The sequence below is a fragment of the Notamacropus eugenii genome, chromosome 6 (assembly GCF_028372415.1).
Source record: "Notamacropus eugenii isolate mMacEug1 chromosome 6, mMacEug1.pri_v2, whole genome shotgun sequence".
NCBI lineage: Eukaryota > Metazoa > Chordata > Mammalia > Diprotodontia > Macropodidae > Notamacropus > Notamacropus eugenii.
Window position 1 is genome coordinate 225830902 of NC_092877.1, and position 18767 is coordinate 225849668.

General features: G+C 36.3%; 1 protein-coding gene across 3 annotated transcripts in view; it reads right to left on the reverse strand.

Annotated features, from left to right (window-relative positions):
• PCCA (propionyl-CoA carboxylase subunit alpha) overlaps positions 1-18767 on the reverse strand; it is a 492766-nt gene that overhangs the window by 72093 nt on the left and 401906 nt on the right. For all 3 annotated transcript variants that reach the window (XM_072622036.1, XM_072622038.1, XM_072622037.1), the window contains one exon: positions 13627-13680. In XM_072622036.1, coding sequence (XP_072478137.1) covers positions 13627-13680 — 54 coding nt within the window. The remainder of the gene's footprint in view (positions 1-13626; positions 13681-18767) is intronic.

Genomic DNA, 18767 nt, shown 5'->3' on the forward strand with positions numbered 1-18767 from the left:
TTACAAATATCATTTGATGGTTATTATTTCCATCTCATAATTGAGGAAATTGAAGCAAACAGAGGTTAAGTAACTTGCCCAGGTTTATATAGCTAGTAAGTGCCTGAGGCTGAATTTGAACTCAGGCCTTCCTGATGCCAGGTCCAGCAGATCCACTGTGCCACCTAGCTGCCATTTCTAAAACTATGGTTATTCAGATGATTATTTGGCAAACATTTTATAAAAAACAAATTAAGTGAGCCTGTCCTTCAGGGAAAATAACTAATAGTATTTGTTACCAATTATAAAATTTGAGCTTTCAAGTTTAAATTTCAAAAAAATTAAAATTTTGGAAAACCTGTAACCATCACAGCGAGCTTGACATCTTTCCAATGCTTAAAAGACTTTTCTGATAAGACTGGTTTTAGCAAATGTGGGGTTGATATCACAATATAAAAAATTCATTAATATAAAATGATTTTGTATAAAGAAGAGTGTCAACATTTGGAAGATTTGTGAACCAACATTTTCCAAATGGTCAATATATTATGTATATAATATATTGCATAGTTTAAAAAGATCCATTCAAACCATAAAAGAGACCAATAGATTTTAATGTAACAGAGTTTGAAACTTTAGTTTATAAGATGCATTGCAACTGACCTTGAAGAAACTACAACTGTTGAGTTTTGGTGAAATATCAAAGAAGAATACCCACCATTATCTGAAAAAGCTCTACAAGTACCCCCTGACTTTCCTAACTACATGTCTGTGTAAGGCTAGATTTTCTTCATATACTTCAACCAAAATAACATCACAAAATATTAAATGTAGAAAAGATGGCAGAATGCAATTGCCTTCTATTAAGGCTGACATTAATGAGATTTGAAAAAATATATAAAACAATGCTATTCTTCTCACTAATCCTTTTTTGGGGAAAAGGTATTTTTCATTAAAATGTTATTATGTTAATATATAGTATTATTCTGAACATGCATTGCTATTTAAAATAAGTTAACATTTTAAAAGATTTATCAGTTTACTTGCTCCTAGAAAGTCACATAAATATTGAAAGATAATTTACATAAAGCTATATTTCTGAGGTTCTCTAGGGGGTCCTCAATAATTTTTGAGTGTAAGACCTGAGACCAAAAGGTTAAGAATTTCTGTTCTCTACTAATAAAATCACAAATCATCGATTATTCATATGTTTTCAATATACTTTGTATATTTTAGAAAGATTTTCAACAAAAAGGCTTAAAGCAAAATGAGTTTATGATACTAGAATTTTACTAAATTTTAATGCTTTGTCATAAATTCTACTTGTACTCTTGTAGTTCAGAATTGTTAGGTTATAGCTCTCTACATCAAATGCAAAGATATGAATTAAGGGAATTAAAGGATTTGAAAAACCTATCTAAATTAAAAATGACAAATACTTGCTTAAAATGATTAGGGAATATGGTGTTCCAGTTAATTTAATATTCTTCTTAAGTGAGGATTATAATGATATCACTGTAGCATGATGAAAAGAACACAGGACTAAAGAGAGAACTAAAATGAATTTTAGTCCCAGTTCTCTCAGTTATGAGCTGTAGAATTTTGAGAAGATCACTCCTCTTAGCCTCAATTAGCCCATTTGTAAAATAAGGATGATTCCAACCCTGCCTACAGAGTAGGGTACAAAATGCACTTACAAATTCTTTTTAAATGTACAAAGCATCATACAAAATATAAGATATGCTAGAATCGTACCATATTTAGTCTCTAAATCAATCAGTGCATATGAAGAAAATCCCACTGAGTCAAACTACCTTCTGTCTCTAGCACGTCTCAAAAGAAGAATAACCTCTGCCACACTAGAACAATGTAGATAATGGAAGTCAAATAGTGTGATCAGTAACTTCAAGATGAGGATGGACTCAGAGCTACTGTGGTCAACTTCATGAAACAAAAACATAACTGAATACCAGCAAAATGAAATGCAAAGATGATACTACTCTACTAATATAAATATTGATCAATTTTCAAAGTAGGCTCAGAAAAATACTATATACTAAACTCAATTCAATACTTCCTTAATAATTGAGAAAGGATACTGGTATCTTATGGTGTATTTCTAGGTAATGTGACCAGTAAGATGGAGATCTAGAGATTTTCTCTGATTCTGCTGACCTCTAAAACCTCTACCAAATAAGAATTATATGTAAGCTGTAAAGTAATTGCAGATGTCTCCACAGTCTAAGATAACAAGAATTCTAATTAGAAAACAACAACTTGATAAACCATCAGCAGAGAAGGCTAATTTCTAAACTTACTTGGCATCCTTTTCCCCAAAAACCCCTAAAGTGTGGCATGGCTGCACGATCAGATCTAAAATCTATGCTCTGAGATTCACTCATCTGTTACTTTGATGCTGTCAACTAACCCCTCTTCTGATCTCACACTGCCATTAGGGGGCAATAAGCAACAGAACTCAAAACTGACTATTTCCTACCTCTACCCATCTACATGGCAGAGGTAGAGGTATACTAATAAGGGAAATTTGCTATGTATGACAGAGCAGCTAGTATGTCAGCTTGCTGTGCTACAGCAGTATTCAGCCAGAGAACTATAGGAGAGAGGGAACTGTGTCAGTATATGTGTGTGTATGTGTATGAGCTGCATAGGCTTCAAGGAAAGGGACTGAGGTAAGTTCTGTTTCCTCTAAAATCACATAGGATAGAAACTGAGGTTAGTGAAAATTGAATTCCACAGTATGGAGTAGGCTGAGACAACTCTGAGATCTAGTTCCTGAGGGAACCACCATGAAAGAAGGAAAGAGTTAGAAAGTGAATAAGGAAATATAGGGAAAAAAGACAAATTATCAAAGATCTCTGAAGGGAGAAAACTCAGTTAAAAACCTTGAGCATGACCAGATAACCCAAGAGTGAAGATATTAATAGCAAAAGGGAATATCATTTCCTGATAATCTAAATATCCAGTTCAAATAATTCTGAATAAATAACATAGGAGAAAGAAAAATGAATCAAAACTTGATGAGACAGAGGACCCTGTAGACTCCCAAGAGAGCTAGGAAGTATGGAAGGATAAGCAACCATGGTTCAAGAGAGGAAAAAGAATTGTGAAAACAAAATTTATGGCCACATAGCAGAAATAATTGGAAGGAAAGAAAAATTTGGTTGGCATGTTCCTCAGCCCAAAAATTTGTAAGAGAATTCAAAGCTCAGTTTGTGTGGAGATTGAGGGTCTTAAAGGAATAGGACTGGGGATAACCAGACCCCAAATGAGAGGAGTACCTTCAGTAAGAAGAGATAATTAAGGTGCAGTCAAAAGAAAGGGATCATCACTCAGCTCCTCCTGTGAAATCTTTACAAATATCTAAGATGCTGATGCTTCCTCCAAGGGGAATGGAAAGAGGAAAGAGCAGGCTAAGTCCTTGATAATCAGCCAACTGAAAAGACAAATGGAAGATAAAGTGGGTGGAAAGAGTAGTCAAGGGAGTTCGGTTCCCTATAGCAGCATGCTAAAAAAGGAAAGAAAAAAGTTCCAAAGGAAACTCCCTTTGGGCAGTGTTCCCTGAGAGAAAGAGCACAAAAAGGAAACACATGAGGGAGGAGGAGATTACTGTATCAATGAAAACATATGGTAAGTAAATAAAATTAAGGATGTAATAGGTAGAAAACATTAAAATGAATACATGCTCACCCACTGATATAATTTTGATAGTTGCTTTTTTGAGAGAAATCTCATATCTTACTCTTTGGCAACTGTTTCTTCCTCATAAAAATGAGAATGAAGAAAAATCTAAAAACAAATTTCAGAAGTTATATTCCCTCCTGCCTGTCAAATCTAGTTATCTGACCTTTTTTAATGGTTTATGTTCCAGAATTCATTTCATTACAATGCAGTGTTATCAGAGGGTCTTTCAGAAAAATATAATTATATGATCATATTTATAAATATATAAGTATGAATGTAAATTTTCATAGCAGACTGTGATATCAGATGACAAGATGCAGCACAAGCTTCATCTCTTGCTAATTAAACGAATCAATTAAGAGACTATTGTTGCAACTGTGTAACTGCTGTTCTATGGCGGCAATAATGATCCCATGGGGAGGTCTTTTACTACATTAAAATGCTGTCCTCCACAACTCCATCGGATATTATTAGAAACAGTTATTTGCGTCTTGCTGTCATATTAGGAGCGAAGGCAAATTATGGAAATATGCAGACCAGAATGGTCCCAGTATGAGATCAGGTTTGGTTTCCAGCCTCCGAGGGAACAATTGCTGAAATTCCAAAGTTCCCTAAAGTTCTTTAATGGAACTGATAAATCTATCAGCACAGCATCCATTTAGAAGCTAGGTAAGGGTCACATATTTACATCCTTTCCTGCTAAGCTGATACAATTCAACTAGATAAATTATCATATTAAGTTTACCCTCCTGAGTTAAACTGATGGAGTTCAAAATTGTTTTCGATGGTTGTCATTAATCGCTGTTACATCTTAAATGCTTGCTTTCTAATCTAATTGTCTTAGTGTATCAAGGGTCATATTAATAGCATTCTTAATGGTAAATCTTTGTAAAACATGTTTATTCTGCTGATGGTATTACTCAAGCTTTCAAAGCTAATAAGAAATAAAGTATATTTATTATCAATAAGAACTTAATTTAAAATGTACATTTTGTGATTAAAATTAGCTTTATAAACTTTAGTGTGATTTGGTTTCATTAACATCCCTGGTTAAGCTTCAAAGCAATGTAAATTAATTCTTTCTAAATAGTATTTGGGTAAATGCCAAACATACAGCCATCAGAAAGCTATTTAAAAGTACCATACATACGTCATCATCCCAAAGAAAAGAGTTACTATAAATTGAGAAATGTTTTCCCCTAAATCACAAGACGTACTATGATTTTTAAAGTTAAATTATATCTAAACATTTATTTTTATATGATAATTAAAACACAACATTAACCTTTGTAATCTAAAAGCATTAATAATTTACTGGTTTCCATTGTGAGATATAAGGAACTATTTGGCCAAGTAACTGTCTAAAAGCCTTTAATTTCTCCATGAGAGATTACTATAGGATACAATTAACCACGACTGAAAAAGAAAAGATCAGCAACTTAAAAGTTACAGGACAGATATTTTGGAAGACTACTAGAAAATTGGTTCATAGTCAAAAGCACAGACTCTAAGAAATTTTTTTTTAATTTTTATTTTTAACACAGTTCATATTACATAAAACAATTCCAGCTTTTGGTCAGGTGATACTTCTTTTAAAGCATTTACAATATAGACCACAAATGAATTTTTTTTAACATTAACCAACTGAGATACAAATAATATTTATGTTTGCTAACTTCACAAGCTCTTGACCTACTTGTCTCCACAGCATTACTAAGAATTAAAGGACCCTAACTTGTTGTTGTTGGTCTAAAGTCCTAAGCCTAATAGCTTAATTTTAGACTTAACCTCAGATGTTCCCCTACCAACAATCTATATTTTAACAGCTTACAAGCCTTTTGACTATAGGAAATTGCCACTAAGAGTAGGGACATTGCAGGGAAACAATATCTCCCCAACTTCATGTCACTTCCAGGCAGGAGTAAATTGTCAACTTGCGTTCAGTCAGGCTTAAAGTCTACCAGGTGTCAGTGGGGAAATTGAATCCGGAGAATCCTACCTCAGCCCAGGCTGAACAGCTGCTCTCCCACCCTTCCCATGAGATCACTTTTTGCAGTTCATACCAGCATCTCACAGGCTTACTGGCATCATGGATTGGAGGCTCAGACTGCCTTTCTAGCTATCCATACCTGGAGTTAGACTCAGAAGAACAGTCACTTAATAGTCCCATAGAATCTTAAAACAGCAAGTTCCAATAACCAGGTTTCAGATATGACTATAATTTCACACTGCCTAAGGAACATCTTTTGAGGCAAGTCTTAAGTGGTTTACATGACTTTCTATACATACATGTTCTAGTTCCTCATTGAATAACAATCATAATATCAAATTTACCATTAAAACCTTCCATCAATGCCAAATTTTACTCAAGGTTATCTACCTCTAGGAAACTTAGGCAAAAATTCTTTCCCCCAAACTAAAGATGTCTCTGATTTAGTCTCAGTAATTAATTCAATCAATTGCTTTAATACTAATTGCTTTTACATCACTTTGTAACATGTCCAATTTTTCTCCCCATCTCTCCCCTCCCCCCCATACCCTGCATTCTGATTACCCTTTCCCCCAAGGAACCCTCCTTTCTATCACAACCCACCCTTTCCCCATTCCCATATTCTCTCTTTTCTTGTAGGGCAAGATAAATTCCCATACCCCTTTACCCATGTTTCTTATTTCCCGGTTATATGCAATAAAAATTATCAACATTCGTTCCCAATACTTTGAATTCCAACTTCTCTCCCACCCTCTCTCCCTCCCCATCCCCACTGAGAAGGCAAGCAATTCAATACAGACTAAACATGTGTTGTTTTGCAAAAGACTTCCATAACTATCATGTTGTGTAATACTAACCATATTGCCCTCCATCCTACCCTATCCCTCCCTATTTTTTTATTCCCTCATTTGACCTTGTCCCTTCCCAAAAGCACCTATTTCTAGTTACTTCCTTCTCCCATTTGCCCTCCCTTCATCATTCCCCTCACTCCACTTGTTGCCTCCTCCCCTACTTTCCTGTAGTGTAAGAGATTTTCATACCAAATTTAGTGAGCATGTTATTCCCTCCTTAAGCCATATGTGAAGAGAGTAAGCTTCACTCTTCCCCTTTCCCCTTCTCCCTTTTCTCCTCCATTGAAGATTTTTCTTGTCTCTTTTATGAGTTATAGCCTGCCCTATTCCCTTTCTCCCTTTCTCCTCCCAGTATTTTCCTCTCACCCCTTAATTTTTATTTTGTTTTATGGATATCATGTCTTCTGATTCAACTCAACCAGTACTCTCTGTTTATGTGTATGTGTGTGTGTGTGTGTGTGTGTGTGTGTGTGTGTGTGTGTGTGTGTGTACAATCCCTCCACCTACCCAAATATTGAGAAAAGTCTCAAGAGTTACAAATATTATCTTTCCATTTAGGAATGTAAACAGTTCAACTTTAGTAAGTCCCTTATGATTTCTCTTTCCTATTTACCTGTTTAATTCAGAGTAGCCAGAAGAACTGTATGAAATGATGCCGAGAAAAATAAACATATTCAGAAGAACAATATACTCAGTGCTTACAATAATATAAAGGAAATCAATAGTGAAAGATGAAAGAACTCTGATTAATTCAATGATCAAATAAGGTGGTGTTCTATACATGAGGGATAAAGCATTATATTGTCAGGCATGGCCCGTGTGTTGGCTTGTTTGGCTAACTATATTTCTATGTTATCAGTAAAAATTCTATTGGTGAAGGTGGTAGGGTGGGTATGGTTAGGGAAATCAAATGTAAAACAATAACACATACACACAGTTAATAGTGAGGTTCACACTGGTCAGAATATAAAACCAAAAGCAAAGTTGTTTCCCCCACCCCAAGATTCATAATAAAGACAAAAATCTGCCCCAGGAAGATGGAAGGTAATGACCTAAATTCACTTAGCTTTGTTTTAGTTTATTTTAATTTTCATACCAATCCAAAGAGAAAATCGAGAAGGTTACAAAGCATTTATAACCCTAAGAGTTAGATAACTGGCCGGGATGGCCAAGTGCAGTTTGGATCCAGATACAAGTCAAAAGACATTTATAGATGACACTCAATTTCATTAACTTCCCTTGTCTGGAAGATGTTTTCTACTCATGGCACACCAAGACAATGGGAGCTTAAATAACTAAGTGTGGCCTCTAAGATAATGGGATCATAGATTTGCAACTGGAAGGAACTTTCGACGTTATCTAGCAAATAAGCCTCCTTTTTTATTTTACAGTTGAGAAAAGTGAGGCCCGGTGTGGCTAATATGTAGACGAGAAGCAGTTCTGAGACCAGGGACCCAGTGGAGATTCCCAACAACAACCAACAAAATAATACATAGCAAAGATGGCATCATCTGGAGAAACCACGAGAACAGAAGAGAGAACGTATCCTTGTAACTGCAGAGCTGTGAGTATCTGTGGCCATATGTCATGTTCACACAGGTTCCCTAGGTATGGATAGAGTCAGGAAGAACTGAGTTCAAATTTAACTCTGTCTTCCTCAGTTTTCTCAATTATAAAAAAGAGATAATGACACCTACCATAAGGTATTATGAAGAACAAATGACATAATATTTATAATGAGCACAGCTCCTGGCACACAGTAGGTGCTTAAATAAATGCTTGTGCCTCTTCCCATGTTTCTGGGAGAGGGTGCCCTCCAGGCATGCCCTGGTTACATGTTTTCTATTTGTCCTCTCTTCCCCAATGCAGAATGGTGCCATGGAAAGAAAAAGTTGACTTTACAAGACCTTTTGGTTCAAATCACAGGTCTGCTACTTTCTATCTGAGCCTTTAGGCAAGTGACAACCTTTCTGGCCTCAGTTTCTTCATATGTAAAATGAAAAGGTGAGATTAGAGGACCTTTAAGATCTCTTCAGCTCTAAAACCATGATCTAGTGTGTCCAAGGAAGAAATCTTCTCTTTTAATTTTATTTGCTATGGTGTTTGATTAAATGTTTTTTGTTTAAACTGTGACCCTGGGCTAGTAAAGGTAAACAAATGTCCAAGTAAGAGATGGAGGGAGGAGGAGAAAGCTCTAACCTCCCTAATAAATAAATGCTAACCTCCCTAGAGAGAACCTTGAAACTGGTCTAACTTTGTGGGAAGGGGCATTTGAAAGCAGGTGTGTAATGGGCCGGTGTGATTCAGGGTGGCAGTTTTGTGTCAAAACACAATGAGAAGTGGGTAGTTTATTCAACAGTTACAGGACATTCAACAAAGATCTCCCAGCATTTAACTTAAGTAAAGGATTCCTGAATTCCCACTTCTAACTCCACATGGAAATCCAACAGAGTAGGATGTGATGATTTAAGTAGTCTTGGGACATTCCCTAAGTTAGAAGGGCCCCAGATCCAAACTTTTTCATGTTCCTGAAGCAAATCAGAGCTCAATAAGGTCAGAGAGCTAGAGTTAGGAGGACACAGCTTATGCCCTAGTCACATGAGCCAATCTCATTCAGAAAGCAGCTTTGCTCCCTTTTCAGAAGAAAAAAAAAAAGACACTAACCCATGGAGGAGAGATAAAGGAAAACCCTAAATGGTGGGCCTATCAAAGGGAATATTCCTAGGGCTGAGGATAGCAAAACAAACAAAGGACACTGAATATTTCAGAAAAACGAGTTCTAGTCCTGGCTCTGCTATTTAATGGGTTTATAACTTTGCTATTTACTCATTAAAACCAAGTAAAATTTCTCTGTGTGTTTGCTTCCTCATTTGTAAGGAGGGTTGAAAATATCTGCTTTATCTATTGTGTTGTGATTATCAAATTCAACCAAACATTTAACATAGTGCTACAAAGCGCTATGCTAAGTGCTCAGGCTTCAGAAAGACAGAACTAAACAGTACCTACTCTCAGTTTAAATTCTATGGTTACAATATATATAGAGAGAAGAAAATAAAAAGTAATTTGAGGAGGGAGAGTCCTAACAGCAGGAATAAGGAAGGCAGAAATCAGGAGCTACATTTCAGGAATGGGGAAGGAGAATCTCTTAGCACTGTGTAAATTAGGCACTGCTGTTTCATTATAATGGAGAGCTCTTAGGAGAGGACACTTCCCTATCAATGCAAACTTCTCTGCAACTTAATCCTTAGATAGTTGCCTAGAGCTTAGAAAGGAAAGTGACTTGTCCAGGGCCACACAGCCAGGTGTCAGAATTGGAACTTAAACCTGGGTCTTCCTGGCTTCAAATCCAACTCTCTAGTTACCATGCCACACTGCAAAGTTATTTGAAAATGTAAAGTGATACATACACACACACACACAAATACACATAAATACATACATACATACCTGTGAAATGTTATCATACATACTCAAAATTGTCAATAATTGTCAATAAACCTTTTAATTACAAAGTAGTATTTCTCTCCTACCTCCCTTCCAGATACTTAAAGTAGTTGCCTCAGTAATTTTCATGGTATCACAATGAGGCCAAAAAGACATCAGGACTGGTACTCAGGTGAAGCAGAGGGTCAGCAGTGTTTTTAGCCCTGAGTGTCACTAATGGAGTTAAGCAGAATCTGTAGGTGACACTATAGCTGAGGTTGGCAAGCTACAAGCTATAGGCTGAATCTGTCCTGCTGCCTGTTTTTGAAAGGACCATGAGCTAGGAATGGTTTCTACATTTTTAAAAAAAAGTTTTTACTGGGAGACAGGCATATTCATCTTCATCTTATCTATGTCTGTGTTTATGGAACAACAGCAGAGTTGAGTATTTTTAACAGAAACTGTAGTTGGTTCTCTCAGTCATTGGCATTGTTGCTTGGTGCCCTACAAATCACAGGGATGCAGTTATAACTCAACAGTGCTTGGAGGACCACTCCTTTTGCCATACTAAGACTTTAAAAAAAATTCCAGTGCATATCATGTCAAAAAAAAAAAAGGAAAAAATGTTTTATTATGATATTTGGAAGTCAGATCTGTGATGGAAATTTTTCTCTGTGAGAAGAACCACCTTCAACCACTATTACTGAACACTCAATGGCTCTGGAAATTAGCTTTTGCTACAGACTAATTGTTTCTTAATGAATTCAACCTAAAATTCTAAGGCAAAATAGCATTTATATGTGAAACTTACACTGACAAAAAATTTAATTCAACAACAACTAACATTATTTAAATCACAAGTAATGTCAAGCTCTTTTATATATTTCCTATCCTGTTAAAAGTTAAAACAAGAAGCAAGATCTCCATTTTCTCACATATTTATTTGCAGCAGATATAATTTCCAAGCTCAAACTATACAGTCCTAGAAGTCTTTTTTTAGTGCAAGTACAAAAGAAACTGAAGTATAAAATTTTAAGTACAAAAGTACCAAATTTCAAAACCCATTTAATTGTACAATTGAAAAGTTTCTATCTAAACTTCAATTTTGAAGTTAGTAATCTGAAATTTAGTGACATGCTAAAAAACAACTATTGAGACAGGTAGGTGGTACACTAGACAGAGCACTGGCCTCGAAGTCAGGTGGATCTGAGTTCAAATCTGGCCTCAGACACTTGACACATACTAGCTGTGTAACCCTGGGCAAGTCACTTAATCCCACTGCCTCAAAAAAATGAGACAAATGTCAAGAGAAGAAGTTAATAAAATTCTATAAATGCTTCCCAAGTTGTGAATATGCTCAATTAAAGTCACACACTCCTGGACTGTTATTAGTATCTGACACTACCTATCAGTGGGAAAAGATATTTTCAAAGATGAAAAACCTAAAATTTTATTATAGATCAGCACTAATAGATGAATAGTTCATAATGACAGGTAACACTAATGTCTTGATATCAGGAGACTCTAGTCAGGATCACACAGGACCTTGCAGATTCTACATGAAAAGATCAGAGGGACTGGAAGAAGATACTGCATAAGACAAAGGAGGTTGGACGACAAGCAAGGCTCAATGACCCAGCAAAACTGAGCATAATCTTTCAGGCAAGGAGACAGACATTCAATGAAATAAGGGATTTTTAGACCTTCCTTATGAAAAGATCAGAGCTCATTAGAAAATTTCATTTTCAAATACAAGACTTAAAAGAGGCATTAAAAAGATAGGAAGAGAAAAGAAAAAGAAAATTTGTTATTTAAAATGGGCAAACTATTTACATCCTTATATGGACGTTACCTCCCTCTAAATGAGTACCTGAAAAGGCCAGCCTAAAAAGGCCAAGGTCTCTTATCGCATCCTGGGTCATCTCCTGGAGATGCATTGATGAATAATATCTGGTCACTGGATTCAGACGGCTCAGGAGAAGAAAGTGAGGTTGTGACTTTGCACAGCCCTCCCTTGCTCAAAACAAAGTCAAGCGCAAGTCATGCATCATTTCTCTGATGGCATGGTCTTCTTTGGAAATGAAGGACTAACACAGACAGAACACTAATGTCAAACCCCAAGTAAGCAAAATGTTATCTCCCAAGAAAGAATTCCATTCTTCTCATGTACTACAAAACAATGGTACTCAATTGTCATTATTATATTTTGAATATCATCATTAAAAAATTTGTGAAAATGTTTTCTTTTTTTTTATAAGTACCTTTATAATAACCTTGATTTTGACTTGTGGCGCACAAAGTCTAAAACATTTACAATGTGGCCCTTTACTGGCCCTCCTTTAGAGGAGAGTATGGCTACAGGCTATGATGAGGAAGACACTGAAAGAACACAAAAAGAAGGAGCAGAGAGTCACATATAATGCCCCAAACTGCTTCAGGTCCTAATCAGAAAACCATCAAAAAATCATAGGCTTCCACTTGAGATAAACAGAAACAGAAAAAGCTTCAGAGACTCAATAAATATCGTGTAGCTAATTAGACATCTAAAAAGAAAGCAAAGCAGACTCCAGAGATCCATGTTAAATGAAGTGAGTCTGGAGCACCATGCCTTGCCACCAGATTCTTCCTGTAGCCACCAAAGCAGAAGGCAATCTGTCTGACGCACCAGTCCAAGCTCTGTCAGTTACTGGTCATATGACCTCAAGCAAGTCATAGATCCTCCCTGAGGCTGAAGTTCCTTCTTCTTATATCATAAATACAAGAAAAGAGGGCCTGACTACCTCATAGTTTTGTTGTGAGGCCTAAACAAGATATTAACAGTGAAAGTGCTTTGTTGGTGGAAAGAAGCTATACCTCATGAGAGGTACAAGTGATACTGTGATGTTTCCCCAAGAACAGAGCTGACTAGGGGGCAGCATCATTCCATCCACTCCCCCTGAGGAGCAGGAACATGTTCTGATATCACAACTATCATAAATACCTACATCTTTATCCTTAATAATATATTGAGATTTTATCCTTAATAAGGTGACCAAGCTGCCTGGGAAAATTGGCCGTCTCTGCTCCCATTTGTGACAGAGAAGATGAATGCTTCCAGCTGACTAATTGAAGATGAATGGAGTTCAAAGTCCAGATAATTCCTAATCTGTCCCCCTTTACTGGGTATTTCCTACAAAAATTAAGGTGCATGCTAAATGATTCCCTTCAAATTCAGTAAGGGGAATGCATGGAGAAACACAAAAATGAAAAAATATAACAAAACTTGAACTCAGAATTTCCTGTCATAATGATATTAATATTATATACATACAAATGTTCATTTTCTCCCTCTCTCTCCCTCCCTCTCCACTCTGCACCCTCTTCTCCTTGATAAGTTTGATGAGGGAGAGAAAAAGACTACAAATATGAGAAATTAATTAACATACTGAATAAGACAATTTTGTAATCTATTTTGACCCAGCAAAACCATAGTTAAAATAATCATAACAATGAAATTTCTTTCCTGAATACATACTTTATGCATTCATACAATTTCAAAGAGAAGAAGAAAACTTGGTCAAACTGGTTTTATTTATATATACATCCCCCCTCACACCTCACCCCCACATGTATATTCTACCAGAAACAGTTTTTATCTTGTAAATTTAAAAATACATATAGAAGTAATCCTTTTATACTTACCACCGTTCCAAGAAACTGAATGCTCATGTGTCCACCTGCTTCTCGAGAAAGACACTGAAAAACAGAGATAGAATAATGAATCAGTAGGCTCATCTAGAAACAATTGGGTCAAAACAATGAAAATAAAACACTTTGCTTAAAATTTGGGAAGGAGAAGGAAAGAATTCATTTAATGCAAATAAGATTTATTTCATGTGAATACATTATTAATTATTCTGAAATTAATTGTTCACTTATTCTACTTTGGACTTCCAGCTAGCTATTTTGGACACCTAGCGAACTCTCACCTCCTGAATTGGAACCATTTTAATACTAACCAACTTTTGAAAACTATTCGTTGCATAAGTTCAGTGCATCTAGAAATGACATTGGGAGGGATAGTTCCAAGTAATAACTTAATTTTAATATCCTAAATATGACCATGGGAAAAAGAGGAGCAGCACTTCATAAGTATCTAGGTGGTACAGTGCATGGAGCACTGGACTTGGAGTTGAAAAGACAGAAGAAGTTTGATCACAGCCTCGGGCAACCACTAGCAGTGGCCTTTCACATGTCATCAAACCATTCAGCCTCAGTTGCTTCATTTGTAAAAGACATAATAAAAATAGCACCTACTTCACAAAGTTATTAGAGGATCAGATGAGATACTATAGGCAAACCACTTTGCAATGCTAGCTATTATTATTACTATGATTTATTATTATTTTCCATGAATTTAATTATCATCTCTATGCAGGTGACTCCAAAGTCTCTGTGACTAACTCTCATCTCTCTTCTAAACTCCAGTCCTGCATTTCCTATTGGAGATCTTCACCTTCATGTATCATAGTTAGGCAACACACATTTATTAACTGATTAGATATATTCCACTTACGTGACAAATGCTGAGGATACTAAGAAAGGCAAAACACTCCTTGCCTTTAGGAAAAGTCCATTCAGGTGGTAGAAAAAATGCAATTAGGTACACATAGATACAGAATAAAAGGAAGATAATCGGAGAGAGGAAAACATCAGTAAGTGGTGAGAAACAAATGAGAAAGGTCTCCTGCAGAAAATGGGAATTGAGCTCAGTCTTGAAAAAAAGCCAAGGAAACCAAGGGGTAGAGGTAGGAGACCAGAATATCCCTGGAATGGGGATAGCCTGTGCAAAGGCACAGAGAGGGAAGACTAAGTATTGTGTATAATGAATAGCAAGCAGTTAATGCAACTGTATTATAGATTACAGAGGTGATACAGTGATTACCAGAAAAGTAGATAAGAACCAGGTTATGAAGATTATTAACACCAAACAGAGGAATTTAAATTTGATTATGGGGTAAATGGGGAGCTGCTGAAGTTACTGAACAAGGGGGTCAATGGTGAGTTCTATACTTTACAAAAATCAAGTTGTCAGCTGAGTAGAACATGGTCTGGGTAGAGGCAAAACAAGGCAGGGAGTTTAGGAGACAATTGCATTTGGACCTATGCCCAAAGGGCTATAATACTGTGCATACTCTTTGATCCAACAATACCACTGCTAGGTTTATATCTCAAAGAAATTTTTTAGAAAAAGGATCTAATAGTAGAAAAATATTTATAGCAGGTCTTTTTGTAGTGGCTAGGAGTTGGAAATTGAGGGGATGCCTATCAATTGGGGAATGGCTGAACAAGTTGTGGTATGTGATTGTGATGGAACATCATTGTGCTATAAGAAATGATGAGCAGGATGATTTCAGAAAAACTTGTTAAGACTTACATGAACTGATACAAAGTGAAGTAACGGAGCCACAAGAATGCTGTACATAACAACAGTAATATTGTACAATGAAGAACTTGTGAATGCCTTAGTTTTTCTCATCAATATGATGATCTAAACAATCTCAAGATGAAACATGCTATTCGTCTCCACAGAAAGAACTAACATTGTCTGAAGACAGAATAAAGTGTATTATTTTTCACTTTTTTTTTGTTTCAGTCTTCTTATGCAAAATGACTAATATGGAAATATTTTCCATGACTGCACATATATAACCTATATCAGATTACTTCCCATCTAAGGGACAGATGTGAGAAGAGAAGGAGAGAGGGATAGAATTTGGAAGCCAAAACTTTAAAACAAAAACAAATGTTAAAAATTGTTTTAACATGCAATTGGGGGGAAATAAAATATTGTTTTAAAAAAGAAGGCTATTGCAATAGTCCTGGCAAGAGCTGATGAGGACCTGAACCAAGGTGATAGCAATGCAAGCAGAGAGAACAGAATGTATAAAAGGTAGAAACAAGATTTGGGAACTGATCAGATATATATAGGGTGAGAGTGAGGAGTCACGGATAACAGTGAGGCTGTGAGCCTGATGGAGGAGGAGTATGGTGGACAGTAACAATGAAGTATGGATTTGGGGATGGTTTAGGAGAAAAGACAAGTTCTGCTTTCAACATGATGAGTTTGGAACACTTACAGGGGACATCCAGCTGTCAGAATCCCACATCTAAACTTCTCCTCATGGTCATTGAGGTTCAAAACCTAGAGAGTTATCCTCTTCTCTTGCTTCTCCCTTCCTCATATACAAACAGTTTTCTTTTACTGTTTCTACTTCCAGATAATTTCTGGTACCCATCCCCTTCTCTCTATTTACACACTCACCTCTTCCACCATCCCCGTGTTCAGGCTCTTATCACCTCTTGCCTAGATATCTCATAAGCCTATTAATCTTCCGGCATCTAGCCTCTCTCCTCATCCAACATTCACACAACTGTTAAAGTGATACTCCCAAAGCATAGGTCAGACCATGTCACTCATCAGATAAATAAACTCTTGTAGTTCAAATACAAACTCCTCTAATTGTTTTTTTAAAGTTGTGCTCCACTTTATTTACTTTTTTAATATATTCATTTTATTTATTTTTAATGCTCTATAATCACTACCACAAAACTTAGATTTTTTCCCTCTACCTACCCCCCACCACCTCCCTCCCTCCCCAAGACAGCATACAATTCTATATAGGATCTACACATACGTTCCTATTGAATACATTTTCATTATAGTCATGCTGTGTGGAAGAACTAAAACAAATGGGAGAAATCATATAACAAACCAAAATATAATACACACACACACACACACACACACACACACACACACAAATGATCTGCTACATTCTGTGATTGAATTCCATAATTCTTTCTCTGAATGTGGAAGGCATTTTGCCTTAGAAGACCATTGGGAATTTTTTTTTTTTTAATGTTCTTGCATTGCTATGAAGATCCAAGTCTACCAGAAAAAACTCTTGCACACTGTGGTCGCTGCTGTGCACAAAGTTCTCTTGGTTCTGCTCCTTTCTCTCAGCATCAGATCAAATAAGTCTTTCCAGGCCTCTCTGAAGTCTTCCTGTTCATCATTTTTTTTTCTTTTAAATTTATTTATTTAACTTTTAACATTCATTTTCACAAAATTTTGGGTTCCAAATTTTCTTCCCATTTGTCCCCTCGCCCCACCCCAAAACACCAAGCATTCTAATTGTCCCTATCACCAATCTGCCCTCTCTTCTATCATCCCTCCCTTCCCTTGTCCCCATCTTCTCTTTTGTCCTGTAGGGCCAGATAACTTTTTATATCCTATTACGTGTATTTCTTATTTCCTAGTAGCAAGAACAGTACTCAACAGTTGTTCCTAAAACTTTGAGTTCCAACTTCTCTTCATCCCTCCCTCTCCACCCATTCCCTTTGGGAAGGCAAGCAATTCAATATAGGCCATATCTCTGTAGTTTTGCAAATGACTTCCATAATATTGTGTTGTGTAAGACTAACTATATTTCCCTCCATCCTATCCTGCCCCCCATTGCTTCTATTCTCTTTTGATCCTGTCCTTCCCCAAGAGTGTTGCCTTCAAATTGCTCCCTCCTCCTATTGCCCTCCCCTCCATCATCCCCCCTACCCTGCTTATCCCCTTCTCCCCCACTTTCCTGTACTGTAAGATAGGTTTTCATACCAAAATGAGTGTGCATTTTATTCCTTCCTTTAGTTGAATGTGATGAGTAAACTTCATGTTTTTCTCTTACCTCCCCTCTTTTTCCCACTACTAAAAAGTCTTTTTCTTGCCTCTCTTATGAGAGATAATTTGCCCCATTCCATTTCTCCCTTTCTCCTCCCAATATATTTCTCTCTCACAGCTTAATTTCATTTTTTTAAGATATGATCCCATTCTATTCAATTCACTCTGTGCTCTCTGTCTCTCTGTGTGTGTGTGTGTGTATGTGTGTGTAATCCCACCCACTACCCAGATACTGAAAAGTTTCAAGAGTTACAAATATTTTCTTTCCATGTAGGAATGGAAACAGTTCAACTTTAGTAAGTCCCTTATGACTTCTCTTTGCTGTTTAGCTTTTCATGCTTCTCTTCATTCTTGTGTTTGAAAGTCAAATTTTCTTTTCAGCTCTGGTCTTTTCATCAAGAATGCTTGAAAGTCCTTGATTTCATTGAAAGACCATTTTTTCCCCTGAAGTATTATACTCAGTTTTGCTGGGTAGGTGATTCTTGGTTTTAGTCCTAGTTCCTTTGACTTCTGGAATATCATATTCCATGCCCTTTGATCCCTTAATGTAGAAGCTGTTAGATCTTGTGTTATCCTGATTGTATTTCCACAATACTTGAATTGTTTCTTTCTAGCTGCTTGTAATATTTTCTCCTTGACCTGGGAACTCTGGAATTTGGCCACAATATTGCTAGGAGTTTCTCTTTTCGAATCTCTTTCAGGAGGTGATCGGTGGATTCTTTCAATATTCATTTTACCCTCTAGTTCTAGAATATCAGGGCAGTTTTCCTTGATAATTTCATGAAAGATGATGTCTAGGCTCTTTTTTTTGATCATGGCTTTCAAATAGTCCCATAATTTTTAAATTGTCTCTCCTGGATCTATTTTCCAGTTCAGTTGTTTTTCCAATGAGATATTTCACATTATCTTTTATTTTTTCATTCTTTTGGTTTTGTTTTGTAATTTCTTGGTTTCTCATAAAGTCATCTGCTCCATGCTAATATTTAAAGAACTATTTTCTTCAGTGAGCTTTTGAACCTTCTTTTCCATCTGCCTAATTCTGCTTTTTAAAGCATTCTTCTCCCCACTGGCTTTTTGGACCTCTTTTGCCAATTGAGTTAGCCTATTTTTA